The 15,350-nt window shown below is 44.7% G+C and overlaps 1 protein-coding gene across 2 annotated transcripts in view; it reads left to right on the top strand.

Moving 5' to 3' along the window:
- Window positions 1-5,018: 5,018 nt before the first annotated feature.
- Window positions 5,019-15,350, top strand: part of LRRK1 (leucine rich repeat kinase 1) — a 99,704-nt gene continuing 89,372 nt past the window's right edge. For both annotated transcript variants that reach the window (XM_061595988.1, XM_061595987.1), the window contains exons 1-2: window positions 5,019-5,235; window positions 13,083-13,301. In XM_061595988.1, coding sequence (XP_061451972.1) covers window positions 13,232-13,301 — 70 coding nt within the window. In that variant the 5' untranslated portion in view covers window positions 5,019-5,235; window positions 13,083-13,231. The remainder of the gene's footprint in view (window positions 5,236-13,082; window positions 13,302-15,350) is intronic.

The raw sequence follows: 15,350 nt of genomic DNA, 5'->3' as shown, positions 1-15,350 counted from the left end.
CAAATACACTTTCCAAAACAAGATGAGAACAGAAAAACAGCCATCCTTCGAAATCTGCACTTATCCGAACGTTGTGATGCAGTTCTCTAACTAAGCAATATATTAGGGGAACGTGCGAATAAAAATGAATATATTATTGAAAATATCATACAAAAATGATTAGGAGAAATCACTTGTAATAATGGGTACATTAGTCAAAACTGCATACAAAACTGTGTGTGTTAGGAGGAATTCTCACTAAAATGCTGGAGAATTTTCATGGGGACCTTTTTTTAAAAAAAATTGCAAATTGCTCCCGAAATTGGGAAAACTGAATTGAAGATTGGGAAAATGAGAAGCAGAGAGAACCGAAATTTCCAAGTAAGGATGAGTGAAGAATTGGATCCATGTAAATTCCAGTACAGACTGATCTGATACGCACCTTGTAAGAGCCCTGCTGGAACAGACCAAAGGCCTATCTAGTCCAGCATCCTGTTCTTCCAATGGCCAACCAGATGCCTATGGGAAGCTTGCAAGCAGGATCTACGTGCAAGAGCACTCTCCCCCCTTGTGAATCCAAGCTTCTGGTGCCCAGAGAGATACTGTCTTCAATAGTGAAGGGGGAGAGCATAGCCATCAGGGTTAATAGCCGCTGATGGCCTTATCCTCCATGAAATTGTCTAATCTTCTTGTAAAGCCATCCAAGTTGGAGGCCATCAGTACTTTTTGTGGGAGCAAATTCCATAGTTCAACTATTATTATTTATTACATTTGTATACTGCCTCATAGCCAATGCTCTCTGGGCGGTTTACAACAATTAAAACCATTAAAAACAAATATACAAATTTAAAAACAGTTAAAAAAAACAATTTAAAAACACATGCTATGTGGTGTTTGAAGAAGGACTTCATTCTGTCTGTCCCGGATCTTCCAACATTCAGCTTCATTGGATGTTGATGAGTTCTAATGTTATGTGAGAAGGAGAAAACATTTTCTCTATCCATTTTCTCCATACTGGGCATAATTTTCTATACCTCTATCATGTTTCCTCTTACTCACCTTTTTTTCTAAACTAAAAAGCCCCAAATGTAACTTTCCTCATAGGGGAGTTGCTCCATCCCCTTCATCATTTTGGTTGCCCTTTTCTGAATCTTTTCCAGCTCTACAGTATCCTTTTAGCGGCGAAGCAAACAGAACCTGGGAACTACAGACTAGGTAGCCTGACATCAATCCCTGGGACAATTCTGGAGCAGATTATAAAGCAGTCAATCTGTAAACACCTTGAAAACAATGCAGTGATTACTAGCAGCCAACATGGATTTTTCAAGAACAAATCCTGCCAGACTAATCTTACCTGATTTTTTGATCAGGTAACCTCCCTGCAAGACTGTGGGAATGCTGTGGACATAATATATCTCTGCTTCAGCAAAGCTTTTGACAAAATGCCCCATCATATTCTGAGTAGCAAGCTAGCTAAATGTGGGCTGGATGGAACAACTATCGGGTGGATCCACAGTTGGCTACTGAATCGTACTCAAAGAGTGCTTATCAATGGTTCCTTCTCAAATTGGGGAGTGGTAACTAGTGGGGTACTGCAGGGCTTGGTCCTGGGCCCAGTGCTCTTCAACATTTTTAGTAATGACTTGAATGAGGAGGTGCAGGGGATACATATCAAATTTGCAGATAATACAAAATTAGGACAGCTAATACCGTGGAAGACAGAAACAAAATACTCAGAGGCACATTACCAAATTCTTCCAAGCTACACAGGAAGTGGATTGGACTGTGAAAGACCAACCCAAATTGTGTTTGCATTTTTACAAATTTGTAAGGTGGTACAGTATCTCAGAGGGGGTCAGGTCTCCTGCTCGCCTGGTGCATTCACTATAGTTGCCCAATTTCCCTGCTTTTTAAAGTTTGATAGAAATATGTTGGCTATAGGTATGTTCTTAAACCGCAAGGGTTTTTTTGTGTATTAGTAAATATACTTTAAAATGTCTCTTCTGAAAGAGACGTACATTTAGAAATGTGTACTTAAAGGCGTGTTCATGTGTTGTTGTTGTTTTAAAATCAGATTAATGCAGAAATTGGCTAAAAAGATTTGTGGGAAAAATGTGAGTGACGTATGCCTGGAAATATAATTGAGTTTTTCAACCTAAGGCTCTCTTAATCCCTTGTTATCCATCCTGCCATGTAATGGCCTGGTTCTAATGTCACATTAAACCATAGTTTAAAACAAGCTATTTATATTTAGACCAGTAAAAACATCACAACAGCATTAACCAACTGCAGCTGGGGCCAATACTAGCTAATTTGTTCTCAGGTCTCATATTAATCTGCATGGCAGCATAATATTATTAGTATTGGGTAAGAGTGAAATTGTTTAGGATTTCCTAGAAATTAAATCCACAACACGAGCAATTATTGGGAAAGTAAGAGATGAGTGTTTCTACAGAAGCATGGAACAGCCTTTCCTCCTTTGGCCACAGGGAATTGCCTAATCACAGAACCCCTAGTGTAAATATCCTGACAAGGGAGAGGCCCTGCAAGGACGTTGTTTAAGGAGAGACAAGATGGCTGTTTGGGTTGGTCATGGAACTTTTTGGAAGCAGCCCTTAATTTAGGGCAGTGGTTCCCAAACTTTTTTTCTCACTTGAAAATTGTTGAAGGTCTTGGCAGACCACTTAATTATTTTTCTGCCGGTTGTAGCAACTGTAATGTTCTGGGCTAGATGCTTCATTATATTCTCATTGCTGCTTTTATTTCTTATACATATCTTATTGCTTTACAGTTTGAATTCCATAGACTATAAGAAATGAAAGCAGCAGTTAAAACAACTACTAAAATTAATTTGAATATCTAATACAATAGATGTGCCATCTCCCATCTTCGGAGGTGCTGTGGACTGCCTGCCGGAAGCTTGTAAACCACTGGTGGTCACCTGTTTGAGAACCCCTAATTTAGAGCATTGTGACCCCATCTTCCTTCAAAAAGGCTCCCAAAGTGGTTTACATACAATCAATTCGAACCAGACAGTATGTGCCTGCAAGGCATCCATTTAAAAGACACGACACACACAAGGACCAAAGTTTTTGTAACGCAGCCTTCTCTGCTGTGCTCTTCCTCGCCTCCCCTGTGATTCTCTCTTCTGCTGGAGGTGCAGATGGCAGAAACTGTGGTGGGTAAAGTACAAATATTTTTGTTCTCTTCGGCATTTGAGGTAAATCCAAGATTGCCACTTAGTGAGTTATATACGTACACTGCTGTGTTTTGTTTATTCTTTTTAATGGTTGTTTTTAATTAATGTACACTTGACATGACTGTACATTTTGTAATATGTTGGAAACTATTCTGGGATCACTGATGTGAAGGGCTGTCTACAAATGTGGTAAATTAATAACTGGAAATAGTTTAAGGACGAGGAGGAGCCAAACATTTCAGATCTCTCAGCAGAGCCGATGGAGTGGCCCTGCTTCCCTTCTCGCTATGTCTGCTGCACCCTGATGGAATGTCTGCTGCTAGCTGAGATAAAAAGCCTGATGGAGCAGTTCTCTGGAGGTGATGGTCCTACTTCTCTCCTCTCCTTGTCTGCTGCAGCCTGATGGAATAGCTGCTACCAAAGGGCAGTTGATGGAGGGAGGCCCCACAGTAATTTTTCTGGAGTCACCCCTGTTAGGCACTGCCTCAGAGGTGAGTGCTGATGGCAAAGTAGCCACAATGGGGCTACTGAGAAACAAGGTGGTGGGGGAGAGATATCAGAATGCTTGGGGAGTTTGCATTAATACAAAACAAACCCTAAGTTAACAAAAACAAAATAGCCCAATGTCGACTGAGTAGGCTCAGCAGCCATGGAATGGAATGGAGTATCTGGAAGGGCAGACTGGCTAGCCAGCAGCCAGACAGGAACCCAAACAACGGCCTTCTGAGGGTACAGTGCATGATCCCACCGGTTAATTTATTTTATTTAAACACTTTTAACGCAAAAGAGATCGTCAGACTAGAGTACACATTCTTAGGCTGTAGTCCTCCAACCCTCACTCACTGGGGCATCTGCCCCCTTGAATTTCAACTGGGCTTGCCCAGGAACTTAGGATGCTGCCTTCTGCTGCATCAGACCATTGGCTCATCTTGTCCAGTATTGCCTGCCAAAGACTGAACCGGTGACCTTTGGCCGGCAAAGTAGGAGCTCTCCCTGCCACTAAGCTCTAGCTCTTCCCACCTTTTTGCTTCTGAGAAAGTCAGGATTGCAGCCTTTTGTGACAACAACCGGTCCCTTAAACGCTCAGTTGGGGTGGAAAAGAGAGCAACTGGCATAGTTGGGTAAATGATGTAGCTAGGGGTATAGTTATCTGGGGTCTGCGGGCGGGTGTCTTAGACCCCTTCCTTTTTTGGGAGCAGGGTCCCTAAGTCTCCAGCATCCTATGAGCCAATCAGCATGTGCTTGCCACTGAGCAGAGTCTTCTAACATGTATCCTTGTCCTTTCCTGCAAGCTGGAGCCAATCAGAGTGAAAGGAGGAGAGTTTGCTGCTGAGAAGACTCTTCTCAATAGCTAACACAGGACACTAATGCTGGGAAAAACATAAGGGAGTAGAAAACGAGGAAGACCAAACAAGAGATGGATTGATTCCATAAAGGAAGCCACAGAGCTGAACATACAAGATCTGAACAGGGTGGTTCATGACAGATGCTCTTGGAGGTCGCTGATTCACAGAGTTGCCATAAGTCGTAATCGACTTGAAGGCACATAACAACAACAACAAAGCCTCCCAGGAATATCTGTTGTTGTGGGAGAAAGCATTAACCAGGATCTCATTCTCAACCCTGCAACAAAAAAAAAGAGGGGGAGGGATGTGGCTGTGAGTAACATGAAGGGACCCTACATTTCTGAATTTGCCACTACACTACTGCATGCAGCCAGCGGAGAGGAAAAAAAGCTAGGAAAAGAAGCTGCGCCGGTGGCGGCCTCGCCCCGCGGCTACTCTCAGGCCGGACCAATTTCGCTTCCCCCGCCCCCGCCTCCTGGCGCACCGCCCCAAGAGCCGGAGCCTACCAGCCAGAAGACCCACCTCGGCGCGCCTCCCACGGCCAGCGCCGCTCGAGGAAGTCGCGGTGCTGCTCCGTGTTCTTGCGGCGGCTGGAACTACGGGCGCCGAGCCGGGAGGAGGAGGAAGAGGAAGAGGAAGCACGGCTCCGCATGCAAGGAAAGGGGAAGGGGCTGCTTCCAGGCTTGGACCCCGTTTTGCCCAAGGCCGCAGGTACAGCCGCCCGTCGATGCACCAGCCCTCTCCACGCCCCTGATTTTTTTTTAATTTACTTTTAGGGTGGCTCCTTCCTCCCTCCTTACCCTTTCATTCATGCAAACTTGCATCAAGCAAAACTCCAGGAAAAAAGGGGGGGGGAGTCTTGCAGCACCTAAATAACGTACTGAAAGGTAAACCCAGCTCCGTGCCGCGGGATTTACGCCCGGGAAAGCGCGGGTGGCGTTGCAGTCTTATTAAGGGAGAAGCCGTTTCTTTTTTTAAACTTCGTTTTGCAAGGTTTCCTGGCCAGTCTCGAATGGGGAGGAGTTTTTGCATTGCCGGGATGTTTTTGTCGAACGGAGGGGGCGGAAGACGCGGAGAGAATTGTTGCGCGACGGGAAGGCAAAACAGTGTCATGAAAAAGGGGGCGCGCGCAAGGGGGGATTTGTGCGCGCGCAGGGGCTGCTGTTTCTCTTACATAAATAGTATTTACCCCAGCAAGGTTCCAGTGTCGTTGGCTGCTTGACATCTTCTTTTAATAATGGCATTGTCTCCTCCTTTCTTTCTCTTTCTCTCCACCTTCATTTCTTTCCACTTTTCCACCCAAATTGGCTAGACTGGCCAGTGCCTGCAACCTTTTGGAATGTGAGGTTGCTCTCCAAACACACAGGCTCACCCCATGCACCCTATTGTGCCTTTTTTATCATGGTAGGTTGACACCAGGGATGGGCAGATCTGTCAATTTCGGTTCTCTCAGTTTCTCATTTTTTCCCAGTCTTAAATTCACTTCTCCACATTTCTGTAGCAATTTGTAAATTTTTAAAAATGAAATCCTCATGAAAATTTTAGTGTGGATTTCTCCTAATAAATTTTTGTAGACAGTTTTGACTATTGCACACATTTTTGCAAGCAATTTCTTGCCATAAAATGGCATTTTAGTATGTTATTTTCACTCATATATTCATTTTTATGAATATATGTGCATTTTTGTAAATATTGTTTCGTTGGCAAGCTGCATTGCAAAATTCAAATATCAAAGGATGGCTGTGTTTCGGTTCTCATACTGTTTCGGAAAGTGTGAATTTGATAAATTCAGCTTGAAATGCGAACTGAATGGAATTTCTCACTCATCTCTAGTTGACACACAAATGCAAAGGGAGACACTTTTCCTGTACTTCGTAGCTTTAGGCCAGGGAAAAGCTGCACTGGCTTAATTTGCATTTCTGCTTGTCAAGCTGCTGTTAAGGGCGCAGGAAATGGGGGGGTATGGGGTTTGCAAGCTTCCTAGAAGTTGTCTTGGGAGAAAAGGAAAGGAGTTGGGGGAGTGATTTTGTCAGCAATCTGGGAGAGAAGTGCTCTGTGTGTGTGTGCGCGTCAGAGAGAGAAACTTTGCATCCAACAAGTTAAATCTGCAACTGCTTCCAAGTTGCTTCCAAATTTCTGTTGCAAGCCTCAGTTTCATATGCTGGATTCTGCAGTGACTTTTGCTTGTTGGAAAGTATTTTTATCCTGTTCTGAAAAAAAGAGAAAAGGCTGTCAGAGTGGCTTGCAAAGATCAGTCCTGCGAATCTGCCATCAGGCTGACACCCTACAAGAAAACACAGGAAAGGAAAAGAGACTTGGAGAGGGGGGGAAGCAAACATGGGCACTTTATAGTTACGTTTACATTTTTGGTTCACTTGTTTATGTATTTTTAACCATCCAGTTTTCAGAGGCTGCTTCAGCTGCTGTCTTGTTGGTATGGAACTGAGAGAGTTTACCAGAAGCATTAAGGGATTTTCATTTTATTTTTTAACAAGTAATAGCCTTGCCTTGTGCAACCTGATGAACTGATGTGCATTTACTCAGAAGTAAACTGGGTTCAAGGGGTTTACTTCCAGGTAAGCATGCATTGGGTCAAGGCTGTGATTGTGCTCAAAGTAACATACAAACCACAAAAGTAAAGCCTGCACAATTACTTTATGAAATACATTACAATAAAATTTAAAAAGTAAAGTAGTGTTGCATTCAAACCCTGCTGATATAAATGAGTTTTCACTTGTCCAACTTTTATTCAGTTTGCATCCAGTCAAGTGTGTGTTTGTTGTCAAGTGTAGGCGAATTAAAAAAGTTCCCTGCTGACTTGAGACAGCCAAAGAGCATATTGCGAGCTTTACCCTGACATCCTGGATTTTTTTCTGTGGTGACCTGTACATGCAGGTTTCTTCAAACATGTGGTTCTTCTTTCCCACTCCAGTCTAAAGCAGTCCACTTCAGGAAGTGCAGTATTTGCATCTTTCAAGATCAAGTGCTAAGTCAAAGTATTCGACCCAGACTTTTCAGAATTTGAGGGAGGGGGAGCTGGAATAGAAATATCCCTGGGAAGATTGGATTGATCATTGAAGGGCAGGGGAGAAATCTCAGAACTTTGGCGTGGGGGTGGGCTTGCCTTTAAAAGATGAGGTAGCTGAGGTTTTATGCCCTTTTTAATTTTATCGGGATGGGAATGCTTTGCTGCCGCTTCATGAAGCTGTTAGGTTGGCCATAGCAGCCCAGTGGCATCCCCCTATTAATTTTGGGTAAAATGCCACATGGTTTGCAGGAGTACAACCCCGAGGTTTGCAGAAGTAAAAAAAAAACACACCTTTCCCTTAAACTCGCTCACCTCCCCTATCCCCCCAAAATCAGCACATTGGGGACTGAGCATGCTGTCACTTAGAGAAAAAGTGTGTGTGTGTGTAACAGAGTATCCTGAAGGAGGGAATGGCCAGCTGGCTCCTGGCATCCTGAACAGGAGCACTCCAGTTAGAAGGGGAGGATGCACTGCAGCTCTCACTTGACCTTTCTCATTTTAAAGCTGGCTGCCTCGAAATCTGTCTTGCTGCTGTTGAAGAGAACAAGTTCTCTTACTTCCTGGATTATAGATGCTACAATACTCCTCTTAAGGCAGTTAAACTCTTTGTTTCTGCCTCCTCAAAATCAAGAAAAAAATGTTGGGAATGTTACGATGAGCCACACGTGGAGGATGCAGTTGTGAGAAGCAGAATGAATAGTTGAAAATTGGTTGCCAACTGAAACACAGCTACCCTTCAAAATTCACACTTCTCCAAATTTTGCGATGCAGTTCTCCTACCTAAGAATACATTTGTGTGTGTGTGTGTGTACCTAAGAATGTGTACACACAAACATGTGTTAGTGGGGGGGGAATGTACAGAATGCATTCTTATCAGGAAAATTGCAGGGGGGAAATACATATATGCTAGGCAAAAACTGAGTGCAACAGTGGGCATATTAGAGGCAAAGTGCACAAAAAAATCATACGCATTTTCGTGTGGTATGCATTTTCATGTGGATCTTCAATAAATAAAAGTAAATATAGAAATGAGGGAAACCAAGTTTAAGATGAGAAACCGAAACTGACAGATTTGGCTATCCTTAAGTGCCTGGCAAAGCTTCACATGCTAATTTTTGTGTGTGTTAATCATCTGTTGAGTACACAGAGCAGAGGGGGGGGGAGAGGAACAGCAAGCGTACTCCGAATCTGCAAGAAGGAAGTGCTGGCAGAGCACATGCTTTGCGTACAGAAGGCCCCAGATTCAATTTGTGGCACCTCCAGGTAGGGACTGAGGGAGACTCCAGCCTGAAACCTTGGAGAGCTGCTGGTCAATCAGGGTAAACAATTCAGAGCTAGGTGCCTCAATGATCTGACTTCGAATAAGTCAGCTTCCTATGGGAGTTAAGCGAAATATCTCAGTAAAGCAAGGGTGAGGAGGCTCAGGCCTGGGGGCCAAATGCGGCCCTCCAGGCATTGCTGTTTAGCCCGCAGAACTCTCCCAAGGTCATGTGCCTTACTGACCCTGCTCCGCTCCCACGACTATGTTTGCCTGGCTGCGATGTTTCCTTCTTGCTTGCCCAGATGGAGGGCAGAGAGGAGTGTGTGTCGAAAAAACTAGTCTACTGTACAGAGGTGAAATTTACATTTGTTGCTCCTTCCACTTCTGCCTCTAGCCCCGCCTGCCACTGGCATGTGGCCCCTGGGTGGTTGCCCAGAAGAGAATGTGGCCCTTGGTCTGAGAAAGGTTTCCCACAATGGTAATAAAGCATTCCAGGCATGCAGAAATTTGCTCCAGATGAGTGATTCCCAAACTTTTTCCCCCATGGACCACTTGAAAATTGCGGCGAGGGTCTTGGTGGACCCACTTAATGATTTCTTGCCTGTTGTTGCAATTGTAATGTGTTGTGCTAGATGCGGACCACCTGACTGACGCCCGCAGACCACACTTTGGGGACCCTTCCTCTAGATGGAAAAAAAAGTCAGTGTGGCTAAATATCTTGTAACACTCTAATTTGGATTGCTGTCCCTTTTTGTGTGCCGTGGTGGCCTGCTGTGCCTCTAGTGCGGGAGCGGCGAACTTGTGATCCTCCAGATGCGGTTGGACTCCAGCTTCCATCAGCCTCAGCCGCCATGGCCAATGATCAGAGATGATGGGTGATGGGCATCCAGAAACATGTGGAGGGGCACAGGTGAGCCACCCCCGTGTTAGTGGCTACTCCGCAGGCAGAATTTTGCAGCATTTTTTCCTGCATGGAGGTGCCGTGACGGAAAACTGATGCGCGTGCAGGGCTGTGGAGTCGGTATGTCAAACCTTCGACTCCGACTCCTCTATTTTTCTACTGTCTGACTCCGACTCTTGACTTCTTCATAAATGGCAAATGTATATTAATGTGTTAATATTAATAAATTAATATTAAAATATTAATTTTATTTTGAAGTCGGAGTCAGTACATTTCTTCCCACTCCAACTTCACCCAGAATTGCTTCCGACTCAGACTCCACAGCCCTGTGCGCATGAATGTCTGTCGTTGGTGCAGCAAAGTCACCCCAGTAGCTTAAAGGTGTCATCCTCCACCTCTCTTTGGGGACTGCAAGGAATGGAAACTTACTATGGCAACCCTAGGCTGCCCTCTGCCCCTGCAGTTTGGATTTCTCTGCTTCCCCTCCCTGCCATCTGTTTTGCCATTTCCTGCCACGCTTAACAGCTGGGGTTGTGGTGGTTGTGGAAGACAGGTGCAGCTGCAGTTTGCTTAGCACCTCTTAAATTTCCTTTTGAACTCAGCTTCTTGTCTGTCTGTCTTTGTCTTTTTTCAACAGACTTTTTTTTTTTTTTGCCAGAGCAGTTTTCGACAGCGGTGCTTCAGAAGATGAACTTAACAGTGTAAATGTTTTCATATGGGGAAGGGCCATATGGCAGTGATAAGAGGACCTGCTTTGTGTGCAGAAGGTCCCCAGTTCAATCTCCAGCATCTCCCCCTGCCTGAAACCCTGGAGAGCCGCTGCCAGTCAGTGCAGACAATACTGAGCTAGATGGGCCAGTGGTCTGCTCATAGGGACATAGGAAGCTGCCTTATATTAAGTCTGGCCATTAGTCCGTCCATCTCGGTACTGTTTACAGCACTGTTTGTTAACCTTGGGCCCCCAGATGTTGGACTACAAGTCCCATCAACTGCAGCCAGCTTGGCCAATGGCCAAGGGTGATGGGAGTTGTAGTCCAACAATGTCTGGAGACCCAAGGTTGAAGAACAGTGGTCTACAGTGACTAGCGGCACCAGCTCCCCAGGGTTTCAGGCAGCTCCATATGTTTCTGATACTGCTTTTGATGACCCGAGCCGTGTTTGTCCGCTCCCCATTTGATGCCTGCAGCATCAAGGGACGACTGGCATGTGCAAAGAGCCATTGCAGATAGAATGCTGCAGACAGAAGATCTGAATCCCAGGGCTTGTTTGAGGAGGTCCTTTGCATGCTGTCCTCTGATGGGCCCATCCTACACTGGTAGGCTTGTCTGGTGGACACTGCATTAGAGGCATTCTGAAGCATTGAAATAAATTTAAAATGACAGATCCAAGCCATCATTGTGTAGCATGGAATGCTGGAAAAATGGGGCATGGGGCAGGCATCAGCCTTGGGCCCTGTTGGGGAGGGTTGGGGCTCTAGCAACTGCCCAAGGATGCTTGGTGTTGGTGCCGGTCCTCCTGAACCCTCTTATGCTTTTCTGTGGAGGCTATTCACCGATTTAGGCCTTGATTAACACTGTGTCCTGTGCAGGGATCACTAATCTCATAACAAGTTTCCCATATCGTCTATAGCAGGGGTAGAGAAATCTTTTCAGCCCAAGGGCTACATTGTCAATGGTCAGGGACAATGGGTATTGTAGTCTAGCAGCATCTGGAGGGCACCACTTTGGCTACCTACTCCTTGGATAAAGGCATGCCAAGCGACCACAGCAGCAGTTATTGGGGATAATATAAACATCTTAGCACTGCTGAGCAAGTGTCAATACAAGTACAGCTTTTGAATATATGCAATATGAGCACAGTGATCCTTCACAGCATCTGGGATTGGTGATAACAGAATTGCCAATTGGCCATGAGTAAATTAACACCTGCAATGGAACAGGAAATCATTGTCTCTATTCAGACCCAAATGAATAGAGTTGAACTTTCCTCTGGAGTTTCTCTTTGAAGCTCATTTATTCCAGGAAACATGTCTTAAGATCAGTAAATATTTAAAGATGATAAAAGAGAGCAGCTCTTCTAAGGTGATCTTTGCCCTCTGTAGTTTGTATAGGCACAATACAGTTTTAAAATGTTCTACTCAGTTAACTGCGGGCACCTTTTTAGTTGTACAAAATGCTTTTTAATTTATCAAATATTGGAGCCCCAATTCTAAACGGATTTAAGCAGGTGCTTCAAATGTGGTATTTTAAGTGTCTTGCTGCACCAAAGTTCAGGTTTTGGGGAAAGGCCAAAGGTCTGAAGCTTAGCGGTAAGTGCATCTGCTTTGCATGGCGAAGAGGTTCAGTCCCCAGCATCTCCAGGTAAGACTCCCAGGTAAGACTGGGAGAGGACCCTGTCTGAAATTCTGGAGAGCCTCTGCCTGCCAGTGTAGACAATACTGAGCTAGATGGACCACTTGTTATAAGACAGCTTCCTATGTTCCTGTGTGGCACATGTCATAGCATAATCACAGAAAGAGCAAAGAGCCGTGCATAATTTCAGCCGCTCAGGAGTTGCTGCATTGTGGAGTGAAGCATACCGATATTTGCATAGTGAAAAACGGAAAGCAGGAGAGTTTTGGAGCGATGTATTGTTTTTCATGATTCGATTGCACTAGATGACGGCTTCTCTTCCAAGCACACATCCACAAAACTGGGTTTCATCTTTTGAAAAGAAGCTACATTTACCGGAGGCCAGAGTTTCTAACCACAAGGAAAAAGTGCAGCGAAAGTGGATGGCATCTGATGCGTCAGGAGAGGGGGGGGAAAGGGGGGGGAAAGAGAAACCCCAAAGAAATCTGAAGGGATTTCAGAAAAAGTTATGTTTTTTCCTTTGCCCCTGACAAAGGCCGAAATATAACGTGGCCGAAACGCGGTGGGCTTGTCATTTTAATAAACTGTTTTGGAAACATTTTACAAATAACCTTTTTGGCATCTTTGGGGTTTCTCCCTTCCCTTTTTTTCCTCTCCAGAGTTTCTAACCTCCAGTAACCTTTTGGTTCCTTCCTCATATGTCATTTTTGTTTCTTTGTTTAGATTTTTTTAATGCCTGCCCAGTCTGAGAGGCTCGGTATCACCTTACAATATGTTGACTTACCATAGAAATAAAAATAATAATTAGACAAGCAATTATAAAACGTGAAACCCCAGAGAACCACTCACTGCAGTATATTAATACTTCTACATAGGAAAGCTATTTAAAACTCTTTTTAAGTGGTGCGCAGGACAAAGAATCCTAGGGGACAGAATGTTTTGGAGAAAATGTGGTATTTGAAGTTCTTGGACTGCTGGAAGCATTAATTTAGATGCTTTTCTTTTTCTTTTTAAAAGAGCCACTCTCTTTCGTGGACTTTGATTAATAACGAGGATTTTCCAAGTCTCCCAAGCTGAGCAAGCTTCATCGCGTTTCGACGACTCCAGTTTGGATATTAAATGTATCAGAAAGCCGACGCTTTGGCATGTCCTAGCAGCAGCCCAGAATGTACTGGTGTGTGGGAACAGAGGACTCTGTCGTTAATGACACCAAGAGCGACATGGAGGCAGAAGACGGTAAATGAAACACCCCTTTTTACCTAAGGGTCCTGCCAATTCCGTATATGTGTATCTCTGTGTATGTGTGAATACGTATGTGTGTATGCATAGGTATATGCATGTGTCTATACCTATGTACATGCGCATATGATTGATTTTTGATTGATTTTAATATTTCTACCCCGCCTTCCGGCCAAAAGGCCCTCAAGGCGGCTTACAAAAATACACCAATAAAACAATAATATATCAATAAAACAGCAATAATACAACAATAAAAACAATACAATTGGTAATACATTTCAAAGTTAACACAAACTACCTCCCCCTTCACTTTGGCAAAATAGCTATTACAGGCATTGGGCTATTTTGCAAGGCTAGCCACACTCTCTCAGTCCTATCCCCATAGTTCTGGGAGTGGCACAGCCCGCGGGAGCCGGGGCTCCCGCTTACGATGGCGGTTCTGGCCCTGTAGCCACCGGTTCACCTTGCGAGGGTCCCAAAGGTGGAGTCCGATGGGGGGAGGGAGGGAGAGTGAGAAGCCACCGGAGGCCTTTCCTCGCCACGGCCTTCCTGAGTCCATTTCTCCTTCTTGGTGCTGGAGATGCCGACGCTGCCTTCCGCTTGCTCCACGCACTTACTGAGCTTCTTCTGGCTGGGCCCAGTGCTTGCCGAAGGACTCCAGATGATGGGGACACCGCTGCCTCCCTTGCAGCCTTTGTTGCTTTCGATTTTGATAAGCTGGTGAGAGATGTACTTGATTGCAGCAGCGTCGGGTGGGGTGGCTATTCATGTAATTGGATAGATATATATGTGTGTGGAGAGAGGAGACTTGGATTGTAGGCCTAGGTATAGAAGGCGTCTCGGCATCGATTTGGTGTTTCTCATTTTTCCAATTTTAAAGTCATCTCTCTATGTTTCTGCAGCAGTTTGTGATTTTTTTTTTAAAACTGGAGTTCCACAGCTTAACTTTTCCATAGCTCAACTAGCGCTGTGTGAAGAAGTACTTTCTTTTATCTGCCCTGAATCTTCTAGTATTCAGCTTTATTGGATGTCCAAGAGTTTTGGTGTTAGGAGAGAGGGAGAAAACCTCTCTATCCACTCCCTCCGTGCCATGCATAATTTTATAAACTTCTGCCATGTCACCTCTCACTCGCCTTTTCTCTAAACTAAAAAGCCTCAAATGCGGCAAACTTTCCTCATTGGGGAGTTGCTTCTCTAGGCTTGAATTGGGCCCTGACCTTAAAGGCTGGCAGTCTCCTTCCCCACCTCCAGGAGAAGCCAACAGACATCGCAGTCTGTGACAGCATCAGTGTGCAACGTGGGTGTCGTGTTATGGAATCGGTGGCAGAAAGACATTTGCCTCGGCTCTAACGAGGAAGGTTCTTCTACGGAGCCGTATGGAAATTCTGCCAGCTGCTTTCAGCTTATATGGCTTCATCTCCCCAGTATCGCTCCTTTGCAGCCAGCAGCAATATTTATGAATGGGAAGAATGAATGCGTTTTGGGTTCAGGCTTGCAAGCCAGGCAGAAGCAAAAGCTTTGGCAGCGGCGTGACTGCAGATTTCTCTGAGCAATCAAAGAAATTCCTGCTGTTTTTATTCTGATGCCTTTTAAGCAGTGTCAGAGTTCTTACCCACGGGAATCCCAGAGGGCCCCTGTCCCTCTACATGTGTGGATGGCACTTGCTCTCTACATTTCTGTCTCCACCTCTCAGTGAGTCTATATTTTAAAACCGTTGGTGTCTTTGTGTATGTACAACATGCATGCACAGATGTGTGTGTGTGTGTATGGGAGTTGAACCATAAATGTAATAATTCCTGCATGTCATAATTACTGGATGCCTTAAAAAATTAGGCTAATTGCTATCTTAAAAAGACTATATTATAAACCATCTGAACTGCTTTGGGTTGTTAGGACAATGAGCATGTGCGGGGGGGGGATCACCCCTAAGTTTAGTTATACAGAGCAGGTGTTTTTCCACTGTATATCATAGAGTAGTGTTTGGGCTGGGTTTTGCTTTAAATATTGCTCTGTCAGAGGAATGTAGGATAAGGAGCAGTTCAGACG

This window comes from Rhineura floridana, chromosome 14, assembly GCF_030035675.1.
Source record: "Rhineura floridana isolate rRhiFlo1 chromosome 14, rRhiFlo1.hap2, whole genome shotgun sequence".
NCBI lineage: Eukaryota > Metazoa > Chordata > Lepidosauria > Squamata > Rhineuridae > Rhineura > Rhineura floridana.
The sequence above is the reverse complement of the archived record's forward strand: the minus strand, read 5'-3'. Positions and strand labels throughout refer to the sequence as shown.